This window comes from Carassius auratus, chromosome 38 (genome assembly GCF_003368295.1).
Source record: "Carassius auratus strain Wakin chromosome 38, ASM336829v1, whole genome shotgun sequence".
Lineage (NCBI taxonomy): Eukaryota > Metazoa > Chordata > Actinopteri > Cypriniformes > Cyprinidae > Carassius > Carassius auratus.
In genome coordinates this window covers 13942429-13967492 of record NC_039280.1, presented here as the reverse complement: position 1 = coordinate 13967492, position 25064 = coordinate 13942429, and the positions used below count along the sequence as shown (strand labels likewise).

The 25064-nt window shown below is 38.7% G+C and overlaps 1 protein-coding gene across 1 annotated transcript; it reads left to right on the top strand.

The window, feature by feature from the left end:
• The first annotated feature begins 3254 nt into the window (after positions 1-3254).
• On the top strand, positions 3255-23778 carry LOC113057158 (storkhead-box protein 1-like). Its single transcript, XM_026224288.1, has 4 exons — positions 3255-3756; positions 17239-17391; positions 17516-19805; positions 21529-23778. Exons 1-4 carry the CDS (start codon positions 3444-3446, stop codon positions 21671-21673), a joined length of 2901 nt encoding a protein of 966 aa, XP_026080073.1. The 5' UTR covers positions 3255-3443; the 3' UTR covers positions 21674-23778.
• Positions 23779-25064: the final 1286 nt, after the last annotated feature.

Here is a 25064-nt window from a genome sequence, read left to right as displayed (position 1 = left end):
ACTGTGAAATATTATAACAATTTAGAATAAACTTTTCTATTTGAATATATTTTAAAATGCAATTTATTCATTACTCCAGCATTCAATGTCACATGATCCTTCAAAAATTATTCTAATATGCTGATTTGATGCTCAAGAAACACTTTTATTATTATCAATGTTGAAAAAAGTTTTTCTGGTTAATACTTTTGGGCAGACTCTGCTGCATTGTTTTCCAGATTATTAGTTAAAAAGAAATAGATAGCTTATTTTTAAACATTATAAATGTCTTACTTTGCTGTGTTCTCACTAAATAGACATATTACTTTTAATAAAAATGTCTGATTTGAAACTTTTAAATGTATTACTGTATGATTTGTCAGCTTAAAATGCAGTGAAGATTTGAAACAAAGCCCTGTATATATTTTTATCTACCTCATCTAACAGCATTAAAATATGTCTGCAGTCTCTCATAATGTTTACATAAGACGTCTGTGCATTTTAGTGTAATCCTACACTGCACTGACCCGGATATCTCCCTCATCAATGTGTAAAGCACTATCACAGAACAGGAAGTCCAAGGGAGGCAGTTCCTGCATGGATGGAGTCACCCTGGTTCAGGGTCAATGGAAGCAGCAGGAATCCTTTAACATCCCTGCAATCACCTAAGAAACCTCTAATGCATGCTACCTTTGAAGTTGGATTTTACAAGGCATTTGGAAGGCTGAAGTTCCTTGCAGCAGTTATATTTTAAAACAATTCTTCATTAAAGCAAATGGAAGTCAATGACCGGACGCTAGTTATGAGGTGACAGATGACACGGCACAGAAATCTGAGGCTTACATGATACGAGATATACCTTTTTCATCATCGCAAACATTCAATACATTGTGTACGCCCCTAATAACAGATATTATTAGATGCACCTGCAGTGGAGCCTGTGTGTGTTCCTGTCTTGTTGTACACCCTACAATTACTCTAGCGCTTGGCTTCAAACTCTCACTGTACTGTGAACTTCACCATGTTCGGGAATATGTTTGGATAACCCACAGCCCCAAGAGTTGGGAAGAGTTTTGTGCAGCACTTTACTACGGTCTGTATCAGAAAAACACATACATCTGTGGAGTCTCTGAGCTGAATAAATTTTGCATAATTACATGCTGGTAACCCTAAGACAAACCCTAATCCTAACTCTAACCATATATAGTAAGTAGATGCAGTTAACTAATATTACTCGGTACTTAAGTGTATAATAAAACTGTGAAACATTAAAAATAAAGTGTTACCATATAATGTAATAAAATCACAATAGAATTGGCATATTGATTTATATTGTATAATTTGTCAGTGTCTTACGTGTCACATAAAATGTCTTTTTTATTACTAAAATAACTGACCTACAGCGATAATAAGATGTACTTTGAAAATGCTTATTCAGCCCCAGATCCTGTAGACTAGGCTGTTTACTGTCAATTACAAACAACAGAGTAAACATAACATCAGCGGGGTTTTTTTTTCATTTACAGAAAATCACACACACACGTGCAAAATACATTTTGCTCAGTTAAAACCTATAATTTTAATGAAAAACTCTACATTGATTTTTCTCTGACGTCTAATGGAATTCTTAACTGCCTTTTATACATCGGCTTGCACCATAAAGTTTTAACAGGGAGCAGTGAAGAGTGTCTTTGATCCGGTTTACTGCAGGAGGGTATATGTGCTCTCATAATGAAACAGTAATGAAGGACTCATATTTCAGTCTGAAAAAGGAAAATCCCTGTCAAAGCCAAATAAATGGACAAAATATGGCTCTAAGAACTTTTTTTGCCATTTGTAAATTTTATAACATTGCACTAAAGGCTATACTAAGAGTTTCAAGTGTGTGTGTGTTTTAAATAATAGACCAACAATACTCAACATGCCATTAGCTCCAGTGGTGGCAGTTTACTCCATTTCACCCCACTGTGGACATCTAAACTTAACTAAAACCTAAAATCCTTCTGAAAAGATAATGAGAAAATCTGTGAAGACAGAATTTGAAAACTTCTGGTGTTTGGAATATACGAAGAGTTAATTTGCAAAAACAGATTGCTCTGTTTTTAACTATTTTATCTGTTTTTGTAAATAAATCCTTTATATGTTGAATACACATATATACACACTCAAATCCCAAATGCATTATAAAATGTATGCTTTCTCTAAAAACAGTATGTTGATTATGGTTCTGCTTTGTCGGAGCATAAACGCTTTGCATCAAACTGACCTTGGAGAAACTGGATATATACAAAGAGAATGAGTAATCCTGATGTGGTTGTGTTCAGGACAGATGCTTTGACTCATGTTAAAACACAGATGCATGAAGACACAAAGTCTTATTCATTGAACGTGAGGACTGGCAGGGGTCTTTAAATCAGTTGTATGGCAAACTTCCAAAGAGTGTGCGGTCATGTACGTCTACCTATAACATGATTTATGGTGGGAAGAGGGGATGTATTCATTACATACACCAAGGAAACACTATATCCAGTTCCACTGGTAGACCTTCACTCTTCATACATACATTTCAGCCACCTTTGATCCGTCTGTCAAATGTTAGTCCTTCAGGTTTGATTTCAACCATCTGATATGAAATTCATATGTGGAAATTATTTATTGAATTTGTACGGGTTTCAAAATAACAGTCTGTTTATAGAAAATTGTTACATTATTCATTATATTTCAGATTAATTATTCAGAATTCATGGTTACAAATTACTATCTATGTTGGTAAGATCAATGCACTGGGTTGATATTCTATGTCATCTTTTACATTTTTGCTATTTCATGAATTATTTAGTTGTTTTGTGTTTATATTTTAATCACTAATCTATAATTGTGTGTTTAATGGCAGGTTTCCCCATAACTTTCTCCATATAAGCATACTCTGCCATTTTTGGCCAATAATTGTGGAAATATTTAAGTCTTTTGTGTAAATATATAGCTGTAAAATATATCCAATATAAAATGTAAGGAAGGTGAATAGAATAATATGTTGCTCGTTTGTAGCTGAAACTGAAGCAAAATTGTTTGATCTTCCCACTTAGGCTACTTGATGCTGTGGTGTAAACTGTCTATGGGTGTAAAGACAAAAAATCTCTGCATAAAGCGCAACATTAACCACCTAGTTTCCCTGCACTGTTTGTTTACTGTAGACTCTTTTCAATGGCAGTCCAGACGCGAACACGCCCATATGATTAAAGAAGCGTTTTGATTGGTGCGCTTCTGCGCGCCTCCCCTGCGTCAGTTCGTCAGCAGCGGCGGTTGCCTTGGGAGCGTAGACACCAAAGTACACACATGTAACTTAGTCGAGGCGTCCTGCTCTCCAGGAATGTGACACGCTACAGTCGTTGGATTAAGCAGATAGGACAATGAGACCATATTTCTGAGACTACAAGTATAATTAGATTAATTTAAAGGCAGAAATGTCTGTGCAGCACCGCGTGGTCCAGCTGTCAGGCGCGTCGCTCGCTGTTGTTCTCTGTTGGGACGAGGACCGCAAACACGGCGCGAGCAGCAGCAGCGGACAGGATGTGTTTGCGGACTTTAAATCGCAAAATTCGCGAAGCTTCTGGAATAAAAGACTCGTGAAAGCAGTGTCGGAAGTTTCCTTCCAGGGATGGCTGGAGAACTCCGTGCTTCTCGTCCAGGGCAATGCTAATAACCTGGAGGTGTTGAGGGAAGCGTGGATGCGCAGGGCGCTGAGGTCGCCCCGAGGATTCAGCATCAGAGCAGTCGGTGAGTGATCAACATCTGGCTGTTTACAGGGTCGGTATGAGATGGGGATCCTCTAGGCTCTGTCTACAGCCCATGCTCACTCTGTAGATTTAACTAAACTTGATCAGAACCACTGCATTACAGAAGTGAGTCCCACGAGAGCGAAATCTAAGGAAGGATTGGGGTTTTACATTTGTAGCCGAGTGACATGGTAAAATTGGTAAAGAACACTTTGGACCATGCTGGATAAGGAGACATGCACGGTTGACACTTTTTTTTCTGATCCTGACAATTATTGTGACACTTTTTTTTTCTTGTGTCCGGATCTATTACGTTGTTATCTTTTAAGGCATGATCTTTAGTTATAAAAAAAATATAACTAAAATATGAACATTTGTATTTGTATAAATACATATATTCATTAAAAAAACTACATAAATAAAAATATTTAAATAGATAGACAGACAGGACCCCATAGACCCTTATTACTCTGTATCAAGGTCATGTGTAAAAAAAAAAAAGAATTCCCCTATTTTGTGAAAAGGCACATTTTGTTCAAGTCAAATGGAAGTAACCCTAAAGTTTATTCATATGGTTTCATCAAAAAAAAAGTATGTTTGAAAACCTTTTTTTAAGTTAATGATTAATTTGCATTTAAAAATACAGAAAATATATGAGTACATTTTACATGAAGGTTACACCATATGACAGTTTTTGAGTCAAAGTACAAAATGACATAAATGTTGTCAGAAATGAAACCAACATGCATTTCTTAGAACTTGGCATGTGTTTTAAACTAGATCTGTAAATGATTTCTCATTTTTTATCATCTCAAAGATCCTTACTAATGTTGACAGATTTGATTAGAAAATCAAAATATAGAAAATCAAAATATAACCTTCAGTGGTGTACTTCATGGACATTTCCCCAGCGGATCTCTATAGGAGATCCACATACTTCACTGTCCTTATGAATGCCTCTTCCTCATCTGTCTTTCTAAAAAGGTCCCCAGATTGTTTTTCCCAAGCTACAATAGAAAACCCACATAATTTCCGTTCACTCTAGAAGGTAGCCTCTTAACCTAACCTGACCAACAATTCCCTTTGAGACCTCAACATGCTTTAGGCGTAACTGTGTGCGTGCAACATAAGTGCATTATTTCCAGATGACAGGAAATATGATTTCTGTGGAGCTGTGTAACCCCACTCTCTCCCTCTGACTCAATTCTCACTGCTCAGTTTCAGCCGAAGTGGTTAACTACCAATAAAATGGGGCATCTTGATTTGGTGTGGCATGTTGGTTATTATTGTGTTTTGATTGGGGATGAAATTGTTTTCGTTGGTCATGTGTTGGGGTGACAGACCTTTTGTGACAGTGTGGACTTGTGTTGCCTCAGGTGTTGCTACTTCTTGGAGTCATCTGGTTTGCCTACTGCAAACACGAAGCAGATCGTAAGAACCGCCATTTGCTCTTGCTGTCACAAGCGATGAAGGTGCATGTTAACACATTGGGTATAGTTTAACTAGGGCATTTTTGTGCTAGGACCACACAGTTGTGGGACTGGGAGAAGAGGGAGCTAAAGCCCACAGTTTTTTTTTTCTTCATTTGTTTCATTTTCAGTCGGAAATTGGAAGCACACTCTCACACATATATATATATATATATATATAAAAAAAATGTTAAGACCTCAGGTCAGGTTGGCCGGTGTGGTGACGTGAGCCAAGACCCAGTGTCTTTTGCAATTTATTATCCATTCACTGATGCCCATGGTGCTGAGTTATGTCCTGTCCAGTTTGTCCACCAGCCGGGTTAATAGCTTGGCCACTGGAGCCGATGTCCCTTGTTTCATTGTCAGGGTGGTACCATAGAGTTGTTTTATTGTTGTCTGGAGACGGCGCCTGGTTTTTCTGTTGGCAATGATTTAGGTATGGTTTGATAAAAGTATTGGAAAGATGTATAACTGTAAATAAGTTCATAAGGGCATTGGTACTTAGCACCTCCAAGAGCTTTTTTTTAAACATCACTCTATATGTACTTTCAGTACTTTGAATCCTTTCAGTGTTTTTCTAGGCCTGTGTTTAGTCAGCAGGAACGGGTTAGTGGCTGTGATTAGCCATCAGCAGATGGGATGATGAATGAGCCTGCCTCCCTCTCTGTCCTCCTGATTATCTGTATACATTAAGTGAAAAGACGGATTGTTCATGGGGTCTGCTGTGCTTTTTTAACCTCTTGCTCATGATACTCATTGACCTTTTCATCTTAGGCTTGTGTCTTTTGTGTGCTCTTTATAATATAATAAATACATTTATATCGATTTAGACCACTATTTTCATGACTTATTCATTAAAAAAAAAGATAAATCTGTCGTCATTTGCCCACCTAAAGTCTTTCCAAACCCACATGCCCTTATTGTATAATTTTAAATGCAGAAAAATATTCACCTCCAAAGTTTTTATGTAGCCTGCATCTGTGTCTAGATCCAAAAATGGCATGTTGTTTAAGCCAAAACGGCAATAGAAAGTAAAAAGTTTCTGGATGCAGATATGTTTAATTTGTTATGTCATAGCTATTTTATAACTAAAACATTTTTGGAGTATAGTGTACAGGTCAAATGAACGTCTATTATGATGTTTTAATTAATACTTTTATGAATTAGCATTTTATTTTTGATGTTTGTGTCTTTTTTGACATTCTCTGATTACTATGAACTGACTTTTTTTGGGAAGAAGAGCGTAAAGATGGCATGTTCCATGGAATTATTAACAAAATGTGGTTCGGTTGGGAATGGCAAAAGGATGAGGATACAGAGAATTCTTCATGCATCATTGATCAGTGAAGCTAATTAGAATTGGAGGTGCAGAAATAATATGCACTGAACTACAGAAATTTAGGATGATGACTGTAAAAATCATTTGCAGAAACAAGAAATGCAAGGCTGCTTTACCCTTGTCTGCTGAAATCTGAGTTGCTCACAATGGCTGACTGAAGTCTCTGCATTATTGAGGAGCTGTGGATCATGCTGTCATACTCAGACGTGTATAACATCTAAGTTCTAATGAGGTGTTCAGTGATGTTGAGCACAATTAACCTCACTTATTTTTACAAAAACTTACCATGCCATCTGGTTTTGTCACACACCTGGACTCATTTAAAGTGTTTTTGCCCGTGACCCAGTTTCTGTCTTCCGTGTCTAGTTTGATTAGTTCCCAGGTGTGTCTATTTTCCTCATGTGTTCCATGTCCCTGTTAATTTAATGATTCCATCCACCTGTGTTTCCCCAATTACCTGTTGTACATAAGCCTTGTCCTTCAGTTCTGTTTGGTCGGGTCTTCATTTCTCACTTGCAGCTCACTTGTGCTCACTTGCTACTTACGTGTGTCTACCTCTGTGCTCCATGTTGGATATCCCCTGTGTTGGATATATTAAAAGCCTTATTCCGTTTATCCTTGACTCCGTATTCCTTCAGGCAGCGTAAATACCGTGACAGAAGACCCGACCGCATAAGAGAAAATAGAAAACTGCGTGTTCTTCCCTCCGTTTTGTTTTTGTGTTATCAAAGTCTTTTCTTTTCTTAGTGTTTCTATGGATCCCCTCTATCGTCCCGAATTCCTCATCCTCCTGCTGAAGCAGGAAGGACGTTCTCTCGAGGACCATACCAGACAGTTTCTCCTATTAGCTAATGCCACCAGCTACCCGGACGGCGCGCTCTGCACCTTCTACAACACCAGCCTGAACTCCAAATGCAGAGCGTTGTCGTCCGAAGATGGTCCTCGGGAGGATTTCGCCGCATACGTGGAGTGGACTCTGGCGAGAAATGGCTCATCTCTCACCGTCTGCCCCATAGAGGACCTCGCCAGCCCCACTCCCGACCCAGAGACCAGCCAGCCACCAACTCGCTACACGGAGCCAGAGCCCACCGCAGCCGCAGAGCCCGAGCCATCCACTGACAGGGAGCCGGAACTCGAGAGCGCGACTGACCAGGTGTGTGAGCCGGCAACACCGTGCATCGTGGGAGTCCTCGTGGAGATCGAGGGCGTGGAGGAAAGCCCTGCCCACACTCCTGCGACTGAGGGTGAGCTGTATACAGTCTCTGAAGGTCATAAGGTGCAAGCTCTGGATCTGATGGACTGGTCTATGGAGGTAATCCCTAATTTTCCTGTTTCCCCGCTGGTTCCGTCCAGCCCTGATTCCCCTGTATACCCTCTCAGTCTCCCACTCCTACCTCCTCCAGTCATTTCCTCTGCTCCATTTCCGCTGGTTCCGCCCAGCCCTGAGTTTTCTGTTTCTCCGCTGGTTACGCCCAGCCCTGAGTTTTCTGTTTCTCCGCTGGTTACGCCCAGCCCTGAGTTTTCTGTTTCTCCGCTGGTTACGCCCAGCCCTGAGTTTTCTGTTTCTCCGCTGGTTACGCCCAGCCCTGAGTTTTCTGTTTCTCCGCTGGTTACGCCCAGCCCTGAGTTTTCTGTTTCTCCGCTGGTTACGCCCAGCCCTGAGTTTCCTGTTTCTCCGCTGGTTACGCCCAGCCCTGAGTTTTCTGTTTCTCCGCTGGCTCCGCCCAGCTCTGAATCTTCTGTGTCTCCGCTGGTTCCGCCCAGCTCTGAATTTTCTGTTTCTCCGCTGGTTCCGCCCAGCTCTGAATCTTCTGTGTCTCCGCTGGTTCCGCCCAGCTCTGAATCTTCTGTGTCTCCGCTGGTTCCGCCCAGCTCTGAATCTTCTGTGTCTCCGCTGGTTCCGCCCAGCTCTGAATCTTCTGTGTCTCCGCTGGTTCCGCCCAGCCATGATTTTTCTGTTTCACCGCTGGTTCCGCCCAGCCCTGAATCTTCTGTGTCTCCTGTATTCCCTCCCAGCCTCCCTCTCCCGCCTCCTCCCAAACCTGCTGGTCCCTCTACTCCTTCGCTGGTTCCATCCAGTCCTGATCCTCCTGTCCTTCCTCCTGTCCTTCCTCCCATCCTTCTCCTCTCTCCTCCTCCTAGACCAGCCAGTTCCTCGCCATCCCTGCTGGTGCCAGTCAGTCCCGCAGCTCACCCTCAGTCCGCGCCATCGGGGCGCGGTGGTTCGCCGCTGGACTGCCAGTCTCCAGCTCCGCCTTGGCGTGTTAAGGCCCTGTCTCCGCCTCCAGCCTCCGAGCCCTGGACTCCTCCTCGGTCCTTCGACCCAGCGGCTCCGCCTTGGCTCTTAGCTCCCTCGTCTCCACCGTGGCCTGTCATCCCACCTGCTCCACCGGGCTCCCTCGTCCCTCCGGCTCCACCTTGGTCAGTCGTCGACCATCCGCCGCCTCGGGACTCCACTCCTCTGGTTCCACCTCGTCACTCCATCCTTCCGGCTCTGTCAGGCTCCTCCTTCCCTCCGGTTCCACCTCCATCCTCGGTCACTCCGGCTCCACAGCGGTCTGCCGGGACCCCGCCTCCACCTTGGTCGCCTGAGCCTTCAGCTCCACCTAGGCCCTCCGGATCCTCGTCGTCACCCTGGCTCTGCGGCTGTGCTGCTCCATCTTGGGCTCCTCACCCATCGGTGCAGTCTCCGCCTGTCGGCCCCCTGGTGTCGTCGACCCTTCCTTCACCATGGCTCCTCCCGCCGTCGACTCCACCTTGGATCTCCGTCCTGGCTGGTCTCTGGTGGACCATCTGGCTCCTCCTGCTCCTGTCTCCTCCCTGCCTCCTCCCTCTGTGGTCCCTGTCTGCTGGCCCCCTCCTGGGAGTCCGTCCTCCACCGGAACCTCCTCCCAAGTTCCCACCCACGCCTCCCTCTGTTGTTTCTACGGTGCGAGGACGCACCTACCGGGAGGGGGGAGTACTGTCACACACCTGGACTCATTTAAAGTGTTTTTGCCCGTGACCCAGTTTCTGTCTTCCGTGTCTAGTTTGATTAGTTCCCAGGTGTGTCTATTTTCCTCATGTGTTCCATGTCCCTGTTAATTTAATGATTCCATCCACCTGTGTTTCCCCAATTACCTGTTGTACATAAGCCTTGTCCTTCAGTTCTGTTTGGTCGGGTCTTCATTTCTCACTTGCAGCTCACTTGTGCTCACTTGCTACTTACGTGTGTCTACCTCTGTGCTCCATGTTGGATATCCCCTGTGTTGGATATATTAAAAGCCTTATTCCGTTTATCCTTGACTCCGTATTCCTTCAGGCAGCGTAAAACCGTGACAGGTTTAACTTAAGTTTTCATCAGCTGGACCATGTTTGTTGGTGCACATTTATGCTATCTTCATACCTAACTGTGAAAATATACATGTGCCTCTACCAAAGTCGCCTGATTTGTTGGAGATTTATGCAATGTCTACTACATCTCTCAGATCTCCGTTCATTAGCCGTGACATGGCTTCGTGCTGGACTCTTTTATCCTGAGGTCAACACCCCGTGGTTCTCATGCATTGAAAGCTGCCCTCTTGGTTAACAAGACACCAGAGGTCATTGCTCCCTAGCGCTTTTCTCAAAGATGTCATTGCTGACCACAGCACTTCCAGGTGTGCAACGTAAACCGAGGCGGCACAGTTCAGTTCACATTCATGAGTTTGTAAAAGAACAAAAGCTTTCTTATTCACATGAAAGCAAATCTTTCTTCAAATTAAAGAAAAACCTAATAAAAGGGAGAAAGAAATTTGCTTACACAAATATATTGTAAGATTTGCATATGATATCATCACATGCAGATACTCAAGGATAAATGATGTGTAATAGGATAATCCATGTGTATTCACACAGAAAACTATTATAATGTAATAAATGATATTAAAAAACGGCATGCAGTATCATCACAAGCAGAGAATACAAGATAAACGTGTTTTATTTTTTTTTATAGACAAAGAGCAACTGTAATTTTGAACTTTAATTCATCATGGCCAGAGATTCCAGGATAAACATGTCAGGTATATTTATTTATTTAAAAGCTTTTTTAAAGCGATTTATCTAATCCTATTTGCCAGAATAAATGAGAGACATATGCTGTGTACATATCCGGTTCTGGAAGATAAAGGTGGAGCTGGATCGGGTTTCTAAGAAAGCAACCAATGGAATGTTTTCCAAGATAAACCAAACACCCAAACCAAAGTCTGTCATGAGCAGTCATGTGTATTTCTTTCAGACTTCTCCATTTTTCACCCGTTGAAATTGTGTATCTTTTATCCATCAGTGTAGTTAAACAGCCCTGACATGACATTCTTGTCTTAAAACATTCTCTCATAAAGCTCTTCTCTGTCCTTCTGTCTGCTTAAGCTAATTTCACTTTGAAAAAATGCATCTCTTCCTTTGACTCCAATTATCTCAACATCCAAAAATTCAAGCTGTCCAATGTCCATCCAAATGCTCTCTAAACACCACACAAGACTTTTCAGCTTGAGAACTCACTATTTGTTTTGGGCACATGTGAGTGTGTGTCGGCATGTATATGTAACTGTCTGTGGGTTTTTTCTATGAGTGGTCTGGAGATATTTCATCATGTCACCTTGAACATATCTGGGCTGGATGACATATTTATGTAGTTCACAGCCAGGTGGTGATCTAGGCCAGTATAAACAAATGAAAAGGTTATCCTTCTCTCCTATCATTAAGCATTGCAGCTAATGTGTTGGCAGTTAGAGGACAGGTCTTCCCTCCTTTGTCCATTCAATGCATTTCCTTTCCAAAAACGATGTAAGTGGTGTATTCTAGAGTAGACCTGACCTGACTAATCCATTTCCATGCTCCTACTTAATTGAAATCAAGATATTGTAACAAAGCTTTTGGCAATAAAGTTGCTGCAGCTAAGATTACGTTTCACTATATGCAGGGCCTGCAAATGTAAGGTTAACAAACCCAAAATCTGATGAATCTTAGCCATGGTCAGAGGAAATAGTTCTCATCTGGTGTAAATTACAAGCGTGGAGCTTGATTAGCGGTGTACAAATGCACTAAATTGTGGCTCCTTTAACTTCTAGTAGGACTAGACTAGTATTAAACACCCTATCTCTTTAATGTAATAATGAAACTGAATCCTGGACAATCCTTGAGGAATAACAAATAGTTTATAGAGACCATCAAGATGATTTTTTGGAATTAGATTTTGCATTTAATTTTACTTGATTATGTATTATATATTATTATGTGTAATTATACTTATGTATTTTAATTAATTACACATTTGCATGCTTTCGAGGGAATATACACTTATGTTTAAAAGTTTGAGGTCAGATAGGTTTTTTTCTTAATGTTTTTGAAACCTTTTAAGCTCACCAAGGCTGCTTTTATTTAATCAAAAATACAGTAATACTGAGTAATATTATTACAATTTAAAATTAATGTTTTCTATTTTTATGTATTTTAAATTTAATTTATTCCTGTAATGGAAAGCTGAATGTTTTATTTTTTATTCTAATATCATGATTTGACAAAATTATTTATTATTAACAGTAGAGTTTTTGTGGAAACCGTAATACAGTTTTTCTGGATTCTCTGAAGAATAGAAAGTTCGAAAGAACAAGCTTTATTTCAAATATAAATCTTTTGTTTTGTAATATTCAAACACTTTTGTAACACAAACTTTACTGCCACTTTTGTTTGGCTAATCCTTGCTCAGTAAAAATATTGTTCAAAAACAAAATCATACTGACCTTCAAACTTTTGATTGGTAGTGTAGACATTGTTATTCTGAACACATCACGTTTCATGCAATATGATTTATTAATCTTGCTCTATAGACCAAAGGTCTAAGAGCATTTGCTTGTCCTGTGGAAGGTAACATGGCCTATTTTTGTATGAACTTCAAAAGGATCCCTAGTCTTTTGGCTTGAAACCTGATGCTGCCAATTGAGAATGAGCTCCTTTCAGGAGACCTGATACAACATGCTATGTACAAAACATTATTCTCTTCAATACAGGACAGCAAGCTGGTGGGGCTTTTTAGAACATATTTATCTGAGGGACTTTTTAACTTCTCACAAAGTCAAAATAGTGGTTTAATCACTCAATTTCGTTGTACATTGTGAGTTTGTCAGTGTCCATCACTGAAACAGCTGTAAGATGATAAAGTACCTACTAATCACATACCATTTGTTCAAAATGACAGCATAGACACGGAGACATATTTTGTCAGCATCGTATCAGCGTGAAGCAGTTTCTTCTGCTTCTGTAAAGGAGTACACAAGTCCACAGAGTATCATGAAGAATGTAAACATTGTAAATGGCTTTTTAATCAGTCTAACAAACCAGCAACCATCCATCATGCCTGTGTGGGAGGATAAGGAGAACTTCATTTTCCCCTTGGAACATTTGACATGGTTAACATTTAAGCCAAGTGTTTCATTTCAAAACTACACCAGACACATTCTGTGAGAGGTGTGTTAACTATCAAGAATGTTTGTGAGTGGCTGAAAGGGATAAATATCAATGGCCTTTTTGGATTTATGGGCCTTTTTAACTTTTGACATGGCAGGCAAAGCATTGTAAAACCTTCATAGTAAAAGGTGTGACCAGGAACCCTACAGCTACTAATGAAAGCACAAAAACATTTTCATTAATCCACCAACAACAACATGCAAAACTGAAAAAGCAAAAGCTGAAATTTAAGTGTGCAACAAATGACTCCGCTTACTTCATTGTGTTCTGTTTTAATAGAGCATCTCAGCATTAGGGAAAGTGATTTGCATGATCTGAAGGCATGAACGCTTATTGGTATTAATGTTTCAGTTCCCAGTGGAAGAACTCAACCATCTCCACAGAAGCTTTAACTGTTATGTATTTAAGGCATAGATGCATCGTCTTGTTTTTGACCTCTGTGTGAAAATGTAATCATGCATGCATAATGTTTTGGCGGTAAAAGAGCTGTGATGTCCTGATAGTGTATCATGTTTCAGGCCCGTTTTAAGAGGGCATTTTAGGAGGTTGGGGCTTGGTCTTTTAAAGTACCTCATAACTTTCAGGTGGCTGTGGTGCATGTCTGGAGATCTGAAAGACAGCGTGGGGGACGGATGCACATTTTTCTCTTTGCAAAATGCTTTTAAGATTCAAAGTTTTAATGTGAAGAACTTGTATATTTTTTATGTGAATAAGAATTTGTTTTGTAAATATACACATTTCCATTGTGAAGTCTACTAAAGTCAAAGTGTGCTTGAAGTCTGTACCATTCGCTCTATCCAGTTTCCTTCAAACATGAACTTTAATGTCTTAAAAATATCATTCAGACATTTCTTGTTCAGGTTAACCATAGATAACCCACTTATCATGCAGCACTTTCTTTATTCTTGAGAGGGCTTTGTAAAAGGTATGTTTTATAGTAAACTAGTTAAAAAAATCGAATCAGAATCAGTTAAATCTTTCAGTTGAATTTGTCAGTAAGTCATGTGGGGTCAAAATGTTTAAAACCTAATCAAATCTTCAGTGTACTTTTAATGTATGACACCTAGAAAAGCATATGATTTCAGCCACCCATGAAGCACAGAATTCCTCAGAGGCAGGAAGTTGCCTATAGGGGGTGAAACAACATGTGTGGCATTATCAAGTTACCTTTTTCTTTTTCCTGCCTTCTTTCACTTCAGTCCACTGTGTATTTTTGTTGTTTCAGCCACTTAAGGTGGTTCAGATAGGATAATGTAAGCAGTGGTTAGAGCTGTGACAAGGAATAAACCTTACCACTTTCAAATCTTGTATTTATTAGTACAAGCACATGGGCACTGAACAGCACCTTACATGTGGTGTATATGTGTGTTTCTTGAATCAACAGAGCACTTACATGTTAATTACCTCTGTGGTTTCGTTCTGTGAAGTTTGACACCCATAGCTGACCATATTCTTTTAACATAATCTCAAACAATATTTAAGTTGTTTTGGTTAACCTTTCTCTTTCTTGACATGAAAAGGCTCACTTTTATTTATTTCCTTTTTTTGTATGTAAAATTTGTAAATACAAACCAGTTATCAAAACTGAAATAAAAATATAAAAATGCACTTATTGTTGTTTTACTAAGAGTTTATAAACTGACAAACTTGGATAATCAGCATTTAAATTGATTATTAAATATCTGTGTGGATAGATTACGGTATATAGATTTTCACATTAAACAACAATACAATATTATAAAATATAGCAATAAAGGATGAAGATATTGCAGTATTTTGTATATGTTGTAGATCACATGACTGTAGAAATTGTAATGTCTAAAGCTATTTAATGATATATTTTTATTTGAAATATGTTTTGTTTTCCATATCTTATGTTTAATTTATGATTGTCTTTATTTACTATTTATTTTTTGTGTGATCAAGTGATCTGATGGCCTTATTTGTCATTTCAGTATCATGAAAGTGGCCTGCTATGACCTGTGTGAGAAGCGGCAAGAGCTGTAGTGTAATGTGATAAAGACAAAATGGGTATTTGAGCAGCCATGCACAAGACATTCACATGTGATTTTCAAATCTGGTTTACTCTAATTAATTTATGCTTAAATGTCAACCACTGGTTATTTTTTTTATATTCATTTGTAATTTGTAAATTAAGAAACTTGTCCCACTCCCTTTCTACATCTTCCTTTCCACTGTCTGCAGTGTGACATGGCTGCCATGGTACCTGGTGAGGTATTCCTGTGAAAAAAGGTCTTAATGTTTTCAGAACAGCTTCATGATACAATGAGCCTGGGGTGTTTCCTAGGAGAGAGGAATTAAGGGTACATGTGTCCTTAGTAACAACATCATGCCAGCTCAATTGATTCTCTCTCAGTTGTTGTGCAAAACGTTTCCCGCTTTCTGTCTGAAAAGAATATTGGAACCCACTTACTCCTAAAAAGTTGTTTTTGTTTTCTAGAATTGTTTCTGCAGTTAAAGCATCTAAACAATTATATACATCCAAAGGACAACCTAAGGATGTTCACTTCCCTGAAAATGAAGGAAGACAAGGATTGATTTATTAAGTGCATGCATCAATGTCTCAAACTACATGTGGTCAGAGACCTTAGGATGTTTCCTGTTTGAGACCGTGGACAGGATGTTTTTCCCATGGAAAACAGTGTCAAAAGTGGAAGCCGTTGTTTCAGCTTACTATTATGACTGGGCTTCCTTACAACAAAGGAAAATGGATTAGTTGATAAGCATGCAGAAAGTCAGAAATTGAATGTGAACTAGCAGATGAATGAAGCTAAAAGTGCAGATCAGTAATAGGAGTGGCTACTTGTAAAACTGATAATGCCTTTCCCATTTATTTTTGCATAAATAAAACTAGTAATGCAGTAACAAATATATATATATATATATTTTTTTTTTATTGTGTAAATAGGAATCATATAGCCAATAGACACTAGCAATAACAAGTTGTACAAGTATGTGAGGGTCACAATTGTTTACAATAGTTCCTAGTGCCTGTAGAAAATTAAAAAAAGGCACACAAAAAAGGCCACTGGAAGTAGATGGCATTAGATATATGGCAAAAGATAATAATATTAATAATATGAACATGAACATTCACTGACTCACCATATGTGTTTTTTCACCTATATGTTATATATGTTTTGACAAAATAAGATAAGCTGTATTGGAATCAACCAATAAAATGTCCAGGTTTGAGAGAGTTTGGCCCTTTAGTTACTGATGAACTCTATGGTGGTAGTATGTTGTACCTGAGCTTTGGTTGATTAATCAACAACAGAATGGAAAGTCAGTGCTGGGCAAGTGTTCCGCATTTAATGTAGTCATCCCTAGTTAATAATCCATACTTTGGCTCTATCTGTGTTCACAAAAAACTGAAGAATTTACTTCTGATCAGTGGTCAAAACAGAAAAGTTTGAAAATGCATTAGATGTTGACAGTGACAGCTTTCACATACATACTTGACCACTTATATGTTGTTTGTTCCAAAATATTTCCACAATCAGTATTAATGTCTAATCAGTACTTGCCTAATTGGGGAAATACCATGAAGCAAGAAACCTATGATTTACGATACACAAGCGTGAGTTCTTTATTTCTTTTATATCTCACACTTTATTTGATTGTAAATGTAAAAAAAAAATCAGGCTTTGGGAGAATCAAGTAAAATTATTTACAGGTAATTTAGTTTTTTAAGGATTAGTTTAGTGATTTATTCATTGTGTGTTGGTCTAAATACTCCACCTGTAATTATTCCATTTCATTTGTGATTAAACTTTAGTCCTTTGTGGATTTTAGGATTTGTTGTTTTCTATCAATCAATCTCATGGTGTATTTAAGAGCCGCTTTATCAATTAAAGAATATTTGGTAGCACTTTATTTTACAGTCCTGTTCCTCATGTACATACTATGTACTTATTATTGTAATTACAATAACTATGTAATAACTAGGTACTAACCCTGAACCTAACCCTACCCCATGTAGTTACCTTGTATTACCAGAACTTTCTTAGATAAATACACTGTAAGTACACTAGAAGTACATGTTAGTACACGTACTGTAAAATAAAGTGCAACCGACTATTTTATAATCTATTATGTGTAAAAATTTATTTAAAATACATCTTTTAAATTGACTTCAACTGACTATGTTCTATTTTTCATTTTTTCACAGGTGATCTGTCCCCTGTGCAGATGTCACCAATTTCCCAGTCTCAGTATATTCCACTGTCTGAAATACTGTGCTCTGTCATATCGGACATGAATGCCGCCAATGTGGTTGTTAATCAGGAAGCATTGATCAATCACATGATGAAAGCACACCCAGGTAACACAATAGTACGCTGTGTTTCAATTTACTCTGCTTCCTTGTACACTACCTTCTTACATTTTTATTTGAATTCATATACATTATGAAAGCTCTATATTCACACAAATAAAATCTGTTTAAGGAATGACCATTCCCACTCAAGATATCCTGTACAGTGCTCTGGGAGCTCTTATCAAAGAGAGGAAGATCTATCACACTGGTGAGGGCTACTTTGTAGTCACCCCTCAAACATACTTCATTACCAACAACATGGTGAAAGAGAGGAATTGGTGGAGTGCTGGCGACAATGACCTGCCATCACCTCCTCCCATCACGTACCTGGTGAGTAATGAGAGCTGCATGGACACCTCTACTGAGGTTCCTGTCATGGCCCACTGTAAGTCCTGTAGCTGCTTCACCTCTCCGTCCATTGTACTGCCGTCTGTCCAAGATCACCAATCCATCAACATCAGTGAGTGTGCTGGTAAAAGCCTCAAGTGGCCCAAAGAACAAAAACCTTCGATTCAGCACCAGTCCACGTCTACTGCAGATTACCAGCCCAGTGAGATTAGTAAATCCACCAACACAAGCCGCAAGGACAAGGAGAAGGCTGGACGCAAATTTGGACTTAACCTCTTCCGGCGAAACACGGGGAAAAAGGAGAACAAGTCGAAGAAAGAATATGCCACATTCTCTGGACAATTCCCACCGGAGGAATGGCCTGTCAGGGATGAGGATGACTTAAACAACCTCCCCAGAGATCTAGAACATGCCATCATCAAACGGATCAACCCAGATCTGACAGTAGACAATCTAGTGAAACACACGGTTCTTATGAAGAAGCTTGAGGAGAAACCTGAGAGAGCAATGGAGAAAGCTGTGGACAAGGGCATTTCCACCGAAGCTCTTCTGTCTATCCAGAGGCATCATACCTCAAAGCCTGTGGGGAAGAAATCAGCCCCTAGAGCTACTCGCAGCAGGAGAAGAGTACCTACATCCAAAGAGAAACAAAGGGCAAAGTGTAGAACCTTGCAATGTGCTGAAGATTTAGAGGCAGATGATCAAATTCTATCTCACCACAGACCAGAGTTGGCTTTGGATGAACCTGACAATCAGGAAGAAAGTACCAATCTGAATCCCAAATGTGTTTACAAGAAACGGATAGATAACCCGTTTCTGGGATTGCCAGGAAGAGATGTGGAAACAAACATCAGCCATAAAGAACAAAAGAGGAGGGAAGCCAAGATTCCAACCTCCGGACGACGGGAAAGACCAGGTCACAGGTCAAAGTCCTGGGATCCTCACCGGCCCAAAGCAATGGCTGACAGTGTGGAGAAATCTCACACACTGAAGGACGCAGTCTGTGAACAGCTCCATGAACGTGCACCGACTGTAGACTCCACGCTGGATGTTCAACAAGTTCAAGAGCTTTGTGAGGATTACAGCTTGGCGTACCCTGAGAGCAGCACTTTGAGGATAGAGGACAAAATTAGGTTGAGAGAGAATAAAGTCCGAAGCAGGGAGTTCAGACATGGCAAAGTAAAAGAAATTAAACATCAGGGTGGAGACTTGAGAAATGTTCCTGACCGAAAGAACATTGACGATCATGCAACACATTGTGGTACAACAGAAGTACCCCTCTTGTGGCCTAAACCTACAAACCAACGTAGACTTTCCCTACATCTACTTAACAGTAAAGAAGAGTCAAATCACCGTCCTGATCTGCTGTCCTCACACCAGAAAATTGTCAATATTACTAGCCTTCAGCTGTCAGATGGTCAGACACTGGCCAGAAACACAAGCCAGACTGAGAGTGAAGTTTATACAGATGATGAATATCGCATCTATCAAAAGACAGTGGAGGATGAAGATGGATGTAGCTCTGTGTGCCTGCATGAGGAATGCGTTGACTGTGAGATATCACAGACCGGCAAAGCTCGTTGCCATGAGCCTGTCTGTGCAGATGGTGGTTGGGATAAACATTTCATAGAGGAACATGCTCATCGAAAACCCACCAGAGCCACATACAAGTCGAATGAGTACAGTTGGCAGTCTTCTAATCACCAGATCCTTGAGAAAAGTGCTAACTCCAAACAAGAAATCCAGGGTCTGAGGAAAAGACCACAAGAATTCAGTTTGGCAGTTGATGAACATACCGAAGCCCTGGAAAGCAGCATTTTTGACTACTGTCAAACAAGTGAAGTGGAGTCCAATTCTGAGACCATACATAAATCTGCAGATGAAGCAGATGCTGGCAAATCTGACCACTGGATCTGTCACCCAGAATTAAAAGACTGCCATCAGAGAACAAATGAGACATCTGAGGATGCTGGCAACATCATTGCAAGCATAAATGACCCTACAGGGGCTTGTGCAGGAGAAACCACAGAGAGTCAAAGCTGCACAGCTGATAGTGGGATTGACTCTCCAAGGTTAGTCTGAGATTACTCGTGCATTTGATACATAAATGTAATCACTTAAAGGGATAGTTCACCCAAAAATGGAAATTGTCAGTAATTACTCACTCTCATGTCATTCCAAACCCGTAAGATCTTCATTTATTTTCGGAACACAAACATCGGCTCCAGTGTCAGCAGCACCAAATGCATGCATCATTTACTTTTGTAAACGAGTGTCAAAGATCTACACAGAAAAAAATAATATTTTGAATTATTTTCTTTGCTCACAAAAAGTATTCTCAAAGTTTCATAACATTACAGTTTAACCACTGATGACACATAGACTGTTTTATCAATGTCCTTACTGCATTTCTGGCCCTTTAACATATTAGTTGCATTGCGGTCTGTGTAGGGTGATAAAGCTCTCAAATTTAATAAAAAATGTCTTAATTTGTGTAGTAGGATAAACAAAGGTTTTACAGGTTTGGAACAACATAAAGGTGAGTAATTAATTACAGAATTAAAATTTTTGGGTAAACTATCCCTTTAATGATTGTTACAATTGAAAGTTCTACTTAAAGCTGCGGTAAATTTTGCCTCTTTGTCGCCATCTCTGTTTGAAAACCTGCAATTGCAGCTGTTTGCGGAATTATCTTTCTTGCATGGGTCGTGCACCGGCACGGCTCCAGCATGGATGAATCTAATGTTTTGAGGAGTTATGTGTGCCAGTCCTTCGCAATCAAAGATTGTAGCTTACGTCTTGGAAGTATGTCAAAAATAAGAATTTTCACCATATATTGTCATCTGAACAAGTAACAAGTCTTCTACGTTTGTTCTGACCAACAAAGGAAAGACGCATATAAAGCAATAGATTGCGCTACCAGTGTTGATTTTATATAAATATCAGTTACCTCATATCACATCAAACCATGCAAATTATTATTATTGTTATACTTTATTCTCAAATTATTAATGTTAACAACATCAGCATTGCATGACTGAGTATAGTGTGTTTTAGTGTGTAGATTCAAATTTCTTTACAGTCTAATCTCTAATTTTCATACCATTCAAATTTCATATTAAGATTTTTTTTTTTTCCCAAAAAGCAAACTATGCTCCCTTCAAACTGGTTGTCTTTAAAATACAAATCTTGTATAATCCCAGACTATCTGTAATCAGAAGCATATTTAAAACTATAATTATAATTTGATTATAATTTACTCTTAAATACACTTGGTTCAAATTTTATTTAATTCACATGTGTTTCATGAACACATAATCCTTTCTGGTTTACAATCTGCTATAAAACTGATACATTTAATTATTTTGCTGTGAGAAAAGCCTATAAACGATCCGCCACCTGCAGGATCCTCACATGCAATAGCCTAGTAGCCATAAAGTAGTTAACTTCATGTTTACAGACATGATGCAATGAAAAATTTCAAATTTCCAATGAAAACCTACCCAAATTAGTTTAGTCATCATTGAGTTATAATTATTATAAATGATCCGTTTTGAACACTGGCTGGTTACGTACTTGCACAAATATTGATTTCGGGTAATTTTTAACCCCAAAAGTTACAGATTGCAGCTTTAAATATTTATACTGCAATCAAAACCAAGCTCTAAGTATATCTCAAGGGTTCATGGTTGCCAGTAACACTTGCCATTTATTTATATTTGGAGATACATATCTGAACGTTTTATGGATTTCATCCCAGATTTAATATTTTGCTTTTTCATTGATTATTTGCAGGACACATATGAGTGTAACCTCCAGTAACTCAGCAATACTTAAAGGACTGAAGGATCGTGGTTTCCTTCAGAACCTTGAAAAGCTCCAATCCAACGGCATTCACCCTCAGAGTTCACTCAAACTTACACCTGTCATGAATGTTTAAACGAATTAAAATGTAGCTCAGCATCGGGGTATAGTTATATGATGTAAAAAATGTATATAACCCAACAAATGTAAATATAACATCCCACCCCCTCATGAAAAAAAACATGAACTGAATGTAGGTAGTGCATGTATGTACTTAATTTGTTACAGTTTTACATTTATATTAACATATTAAAAATGTTAATGTTTTTTTCCTGAAAATTTTTTTGTACATGGATTCTTTGTAGTTTAGAGAGAAAGTCTGAATGTTATGGGGAACAATCAATCCTCTTTGATCAATACAGTGCTTGAAGTGGAGAAAAAGAAGTTCCGGTATACCCCACCCCCCAAAAAATACTTAAATACATTTTCCTAATTCCCAATGTATTGTATATAATGCCAAAAGAAAGAAAGAAAACTGTTTAGAGCATTTTAAATAAAAATAAGCAACAGTTAATTTGCGATACCAAACAGGACCACAGGGAGATGCCAAAAGACCACTAAACCTGCTGCCTTAAAGGGATATGCCACCCCAAAATGAAAATTTTGTCATTCGCCCCATGTCGTTCCAAACCCATAAAAGCTTAGTTCGTCTTTGGAACACAATTTAAGATATTCTGGATGAAAACCAAGAGGCTTGTGTAAAATAGACTGTCATGGTCCAGAAAAGGATGAAAAGCATCGTCAGAGAATAGTCCATCTGCCATCAGTAGTTCAACTGTATCCGCCAAAAGGATGCACTGTTTTCTTTCAAATCAAATCGTCAGTACATGTAGAAAGCATATCCTTGTGGTGCAGCTGACACAGAAGAGCATATGCTGCCTGTGCTCAGTTCATATTCTCCGAAATGGCGCTACGGTAATGTAGAGAGACACAGAGGAGAATAATTGTTGAATAAAGTCATTATTTTTGTTTTATTTGCTTACAAAAAGTATTCTTGTCGCTTCATAACATTACGGTTGATCCACTGATGGCAAATGAACTATTCTGATGATGCTTTTCATACTTCTCTGGACCGTGACACTGTTTTTTACTTGGCAGTCTATGGGATAGTCACAAGGCTCCCAGTTTTCATCCAAAATATCATTGTGTTCCAGACACTGATGCTTTAACTTAGTACTGGCAACATGTCAGAAATGTACGACAGTGCGACTAAAATATTTGAGTGCTGGTACTGCGTACCGGTGCATAGCGGCCCACTTCAAGCACTGCATCTATGTACAAATGGTAGATAATTTGAAGAAATAAAATGTTGATAAATGTTCAAAGCTCTTTTTATTTCATGCTGTTAGATATTCTTCTGGCCTCAAATAAATAATGTACACAAATGAGTCAAGCCTAACTTACATTTTGCAGGGGAACAGACATGGCCTCGAAAATGAACAAGTCTGTTAGCATGAAAAATAAGGTATACGTTTTTGTATTAACATGAAAATAACATTCCTTCAACTGCTTAAAGGGATAGTTCACCCCAAAATTAGAATTTATGTTTATGTTTATTTACATCTATTTCTTTACATTACATTTTTCATCTGTACCTCTATGAATTAGCAGATTGGCATCCAGTACTGTTGAATTTTGGTAAAAACACTGCATTCATAAAAATGTTGCTTGTGGTCTTTGTTGACTAATTTAAACAAAGCTTACATTTACAATGGCACTGCCATTGATGGTCATTAAAAATTCACGTATTAAAAATTCTGTTAATCCAACATTCACACTGACAAAGGCAAGCAGAGGTAGCCGTTACAAGCTGTTGTAAGATGTGTTAAGCACAGACATTATATTGCACTGAAAAGAAAATGGGATGGGACATTGCACCCATCTATTTTAGATTCGCTTCAAAGCCAAACATTTTGATTCCAGCACTTTTAACGGGGGGCTGAGGTGAGAGGCTCTACATGTTCAGGCAGGAGCCCAGCAGATGGGGTTGCTGAATGACAGGTGCTGAATGATGGCTGACTGTGTCGTTTCATTCAGCCTCTCTGGCAGAGAACAAAGGGTAAATCCTTCCTGTGTTCATAAAAGACAGCACAAGCATACTGTAGGCTAAAAAACACTGTTATTTACGAGGTCAGTGACATTAATTCTGCATAATGTAGCCAGGTTCTTAGCACTCTAGATTTCTATATTGACAAATAATAGCTTATGGAGTCAATATACAGCTTTGACATATATATATATATATATATATATATATATATATATATATATATATATATATATATATATATATATATATATATATATATATATATTTTTTTTTTTATTATTATTTTTTTTTTTGCGTATATATATATACGCAAAAAAGAAAAAAAAATAGTTTTGCAAAAGAAAATACAGTTTTGCAAATGAAAATTAAAGTATTAAGGAATTTTGCTTTTTGCAAACAAAAATAAAGAATTGCAAAAGAAAATAGAGTATTGAGAGCAGAAAAATTTAAGTGTTGCAAACAGCGCAAAAGCAATGATTTTGCAATACATATGTTCCATGGCCATATCTATTAATTTATTTGCAACCCTGCTTTTATTTTGCGTGTCAGTTTAGTTTGAGCTTGTTTGAGTAGTTTGAGTTTTTCCTTGCGCTCCACACCCCACCCCCACGTCTAAACAGTACCACAAAGCGAGACGTGCAGAAAAATGAAGCGCAAAGCGAAAACGGTATTGCAAGTTTAAACTAAACTGACATGCAAAATAAAAGCAGCGTTGCAAATAAATGAATAGATATGGCCATGGAAAATATGTATTGCACAGTCATTGCTTTTGCCCTGTTTCATTTATGTTTTGCAAATCTTTATTTTTGTTTGCAACACTTCATTTTTTTCTTTTGCAATTCTTTATTTTTGTTTGCAAAAAGCAAAATTATTTTCCTCAATACTTTAATTTTCGTTTGTAAAACTTTATTTTTTTTGCGTATATATATATATATATATATATATACGGCATTATTTTGACTCCATAATAGCGTTAATACACAAGCTAGTTTTAAGGTGTTGTGTTTCTCTTTGAAATAACATACCAACACTGTTTTTGTCTTTACCCTTTCCCTCAGAAATGGTCAACAATCTTCTTGTGTTTCTAAAACGTTTGAAAGGAAAGGGCGCACCCTAGTGCAGCGCTTCCTGATCACAGGGAACGCAGTCTGTGTTGTAAGAAGCCATGTTTGCTTATGCCCACAGCACATCCACTCATCCTTTTAATGTTAGGGTTCATGTTTACTCATCCCTCACATATCAGCCATGGTGGCAACACATCCTGATAGTTATTTCTAGCATGACAAGATCACATAAAAAATAAAAAATGTTGTTTTACACATGTTTTTGTATTTCTTTTTCTGTCAGATTAGTTTATGCATGAAAGAGATTACAGTTTAAAATGTTGATAGCTCATTTTGGGAATGCAGGTCAGATC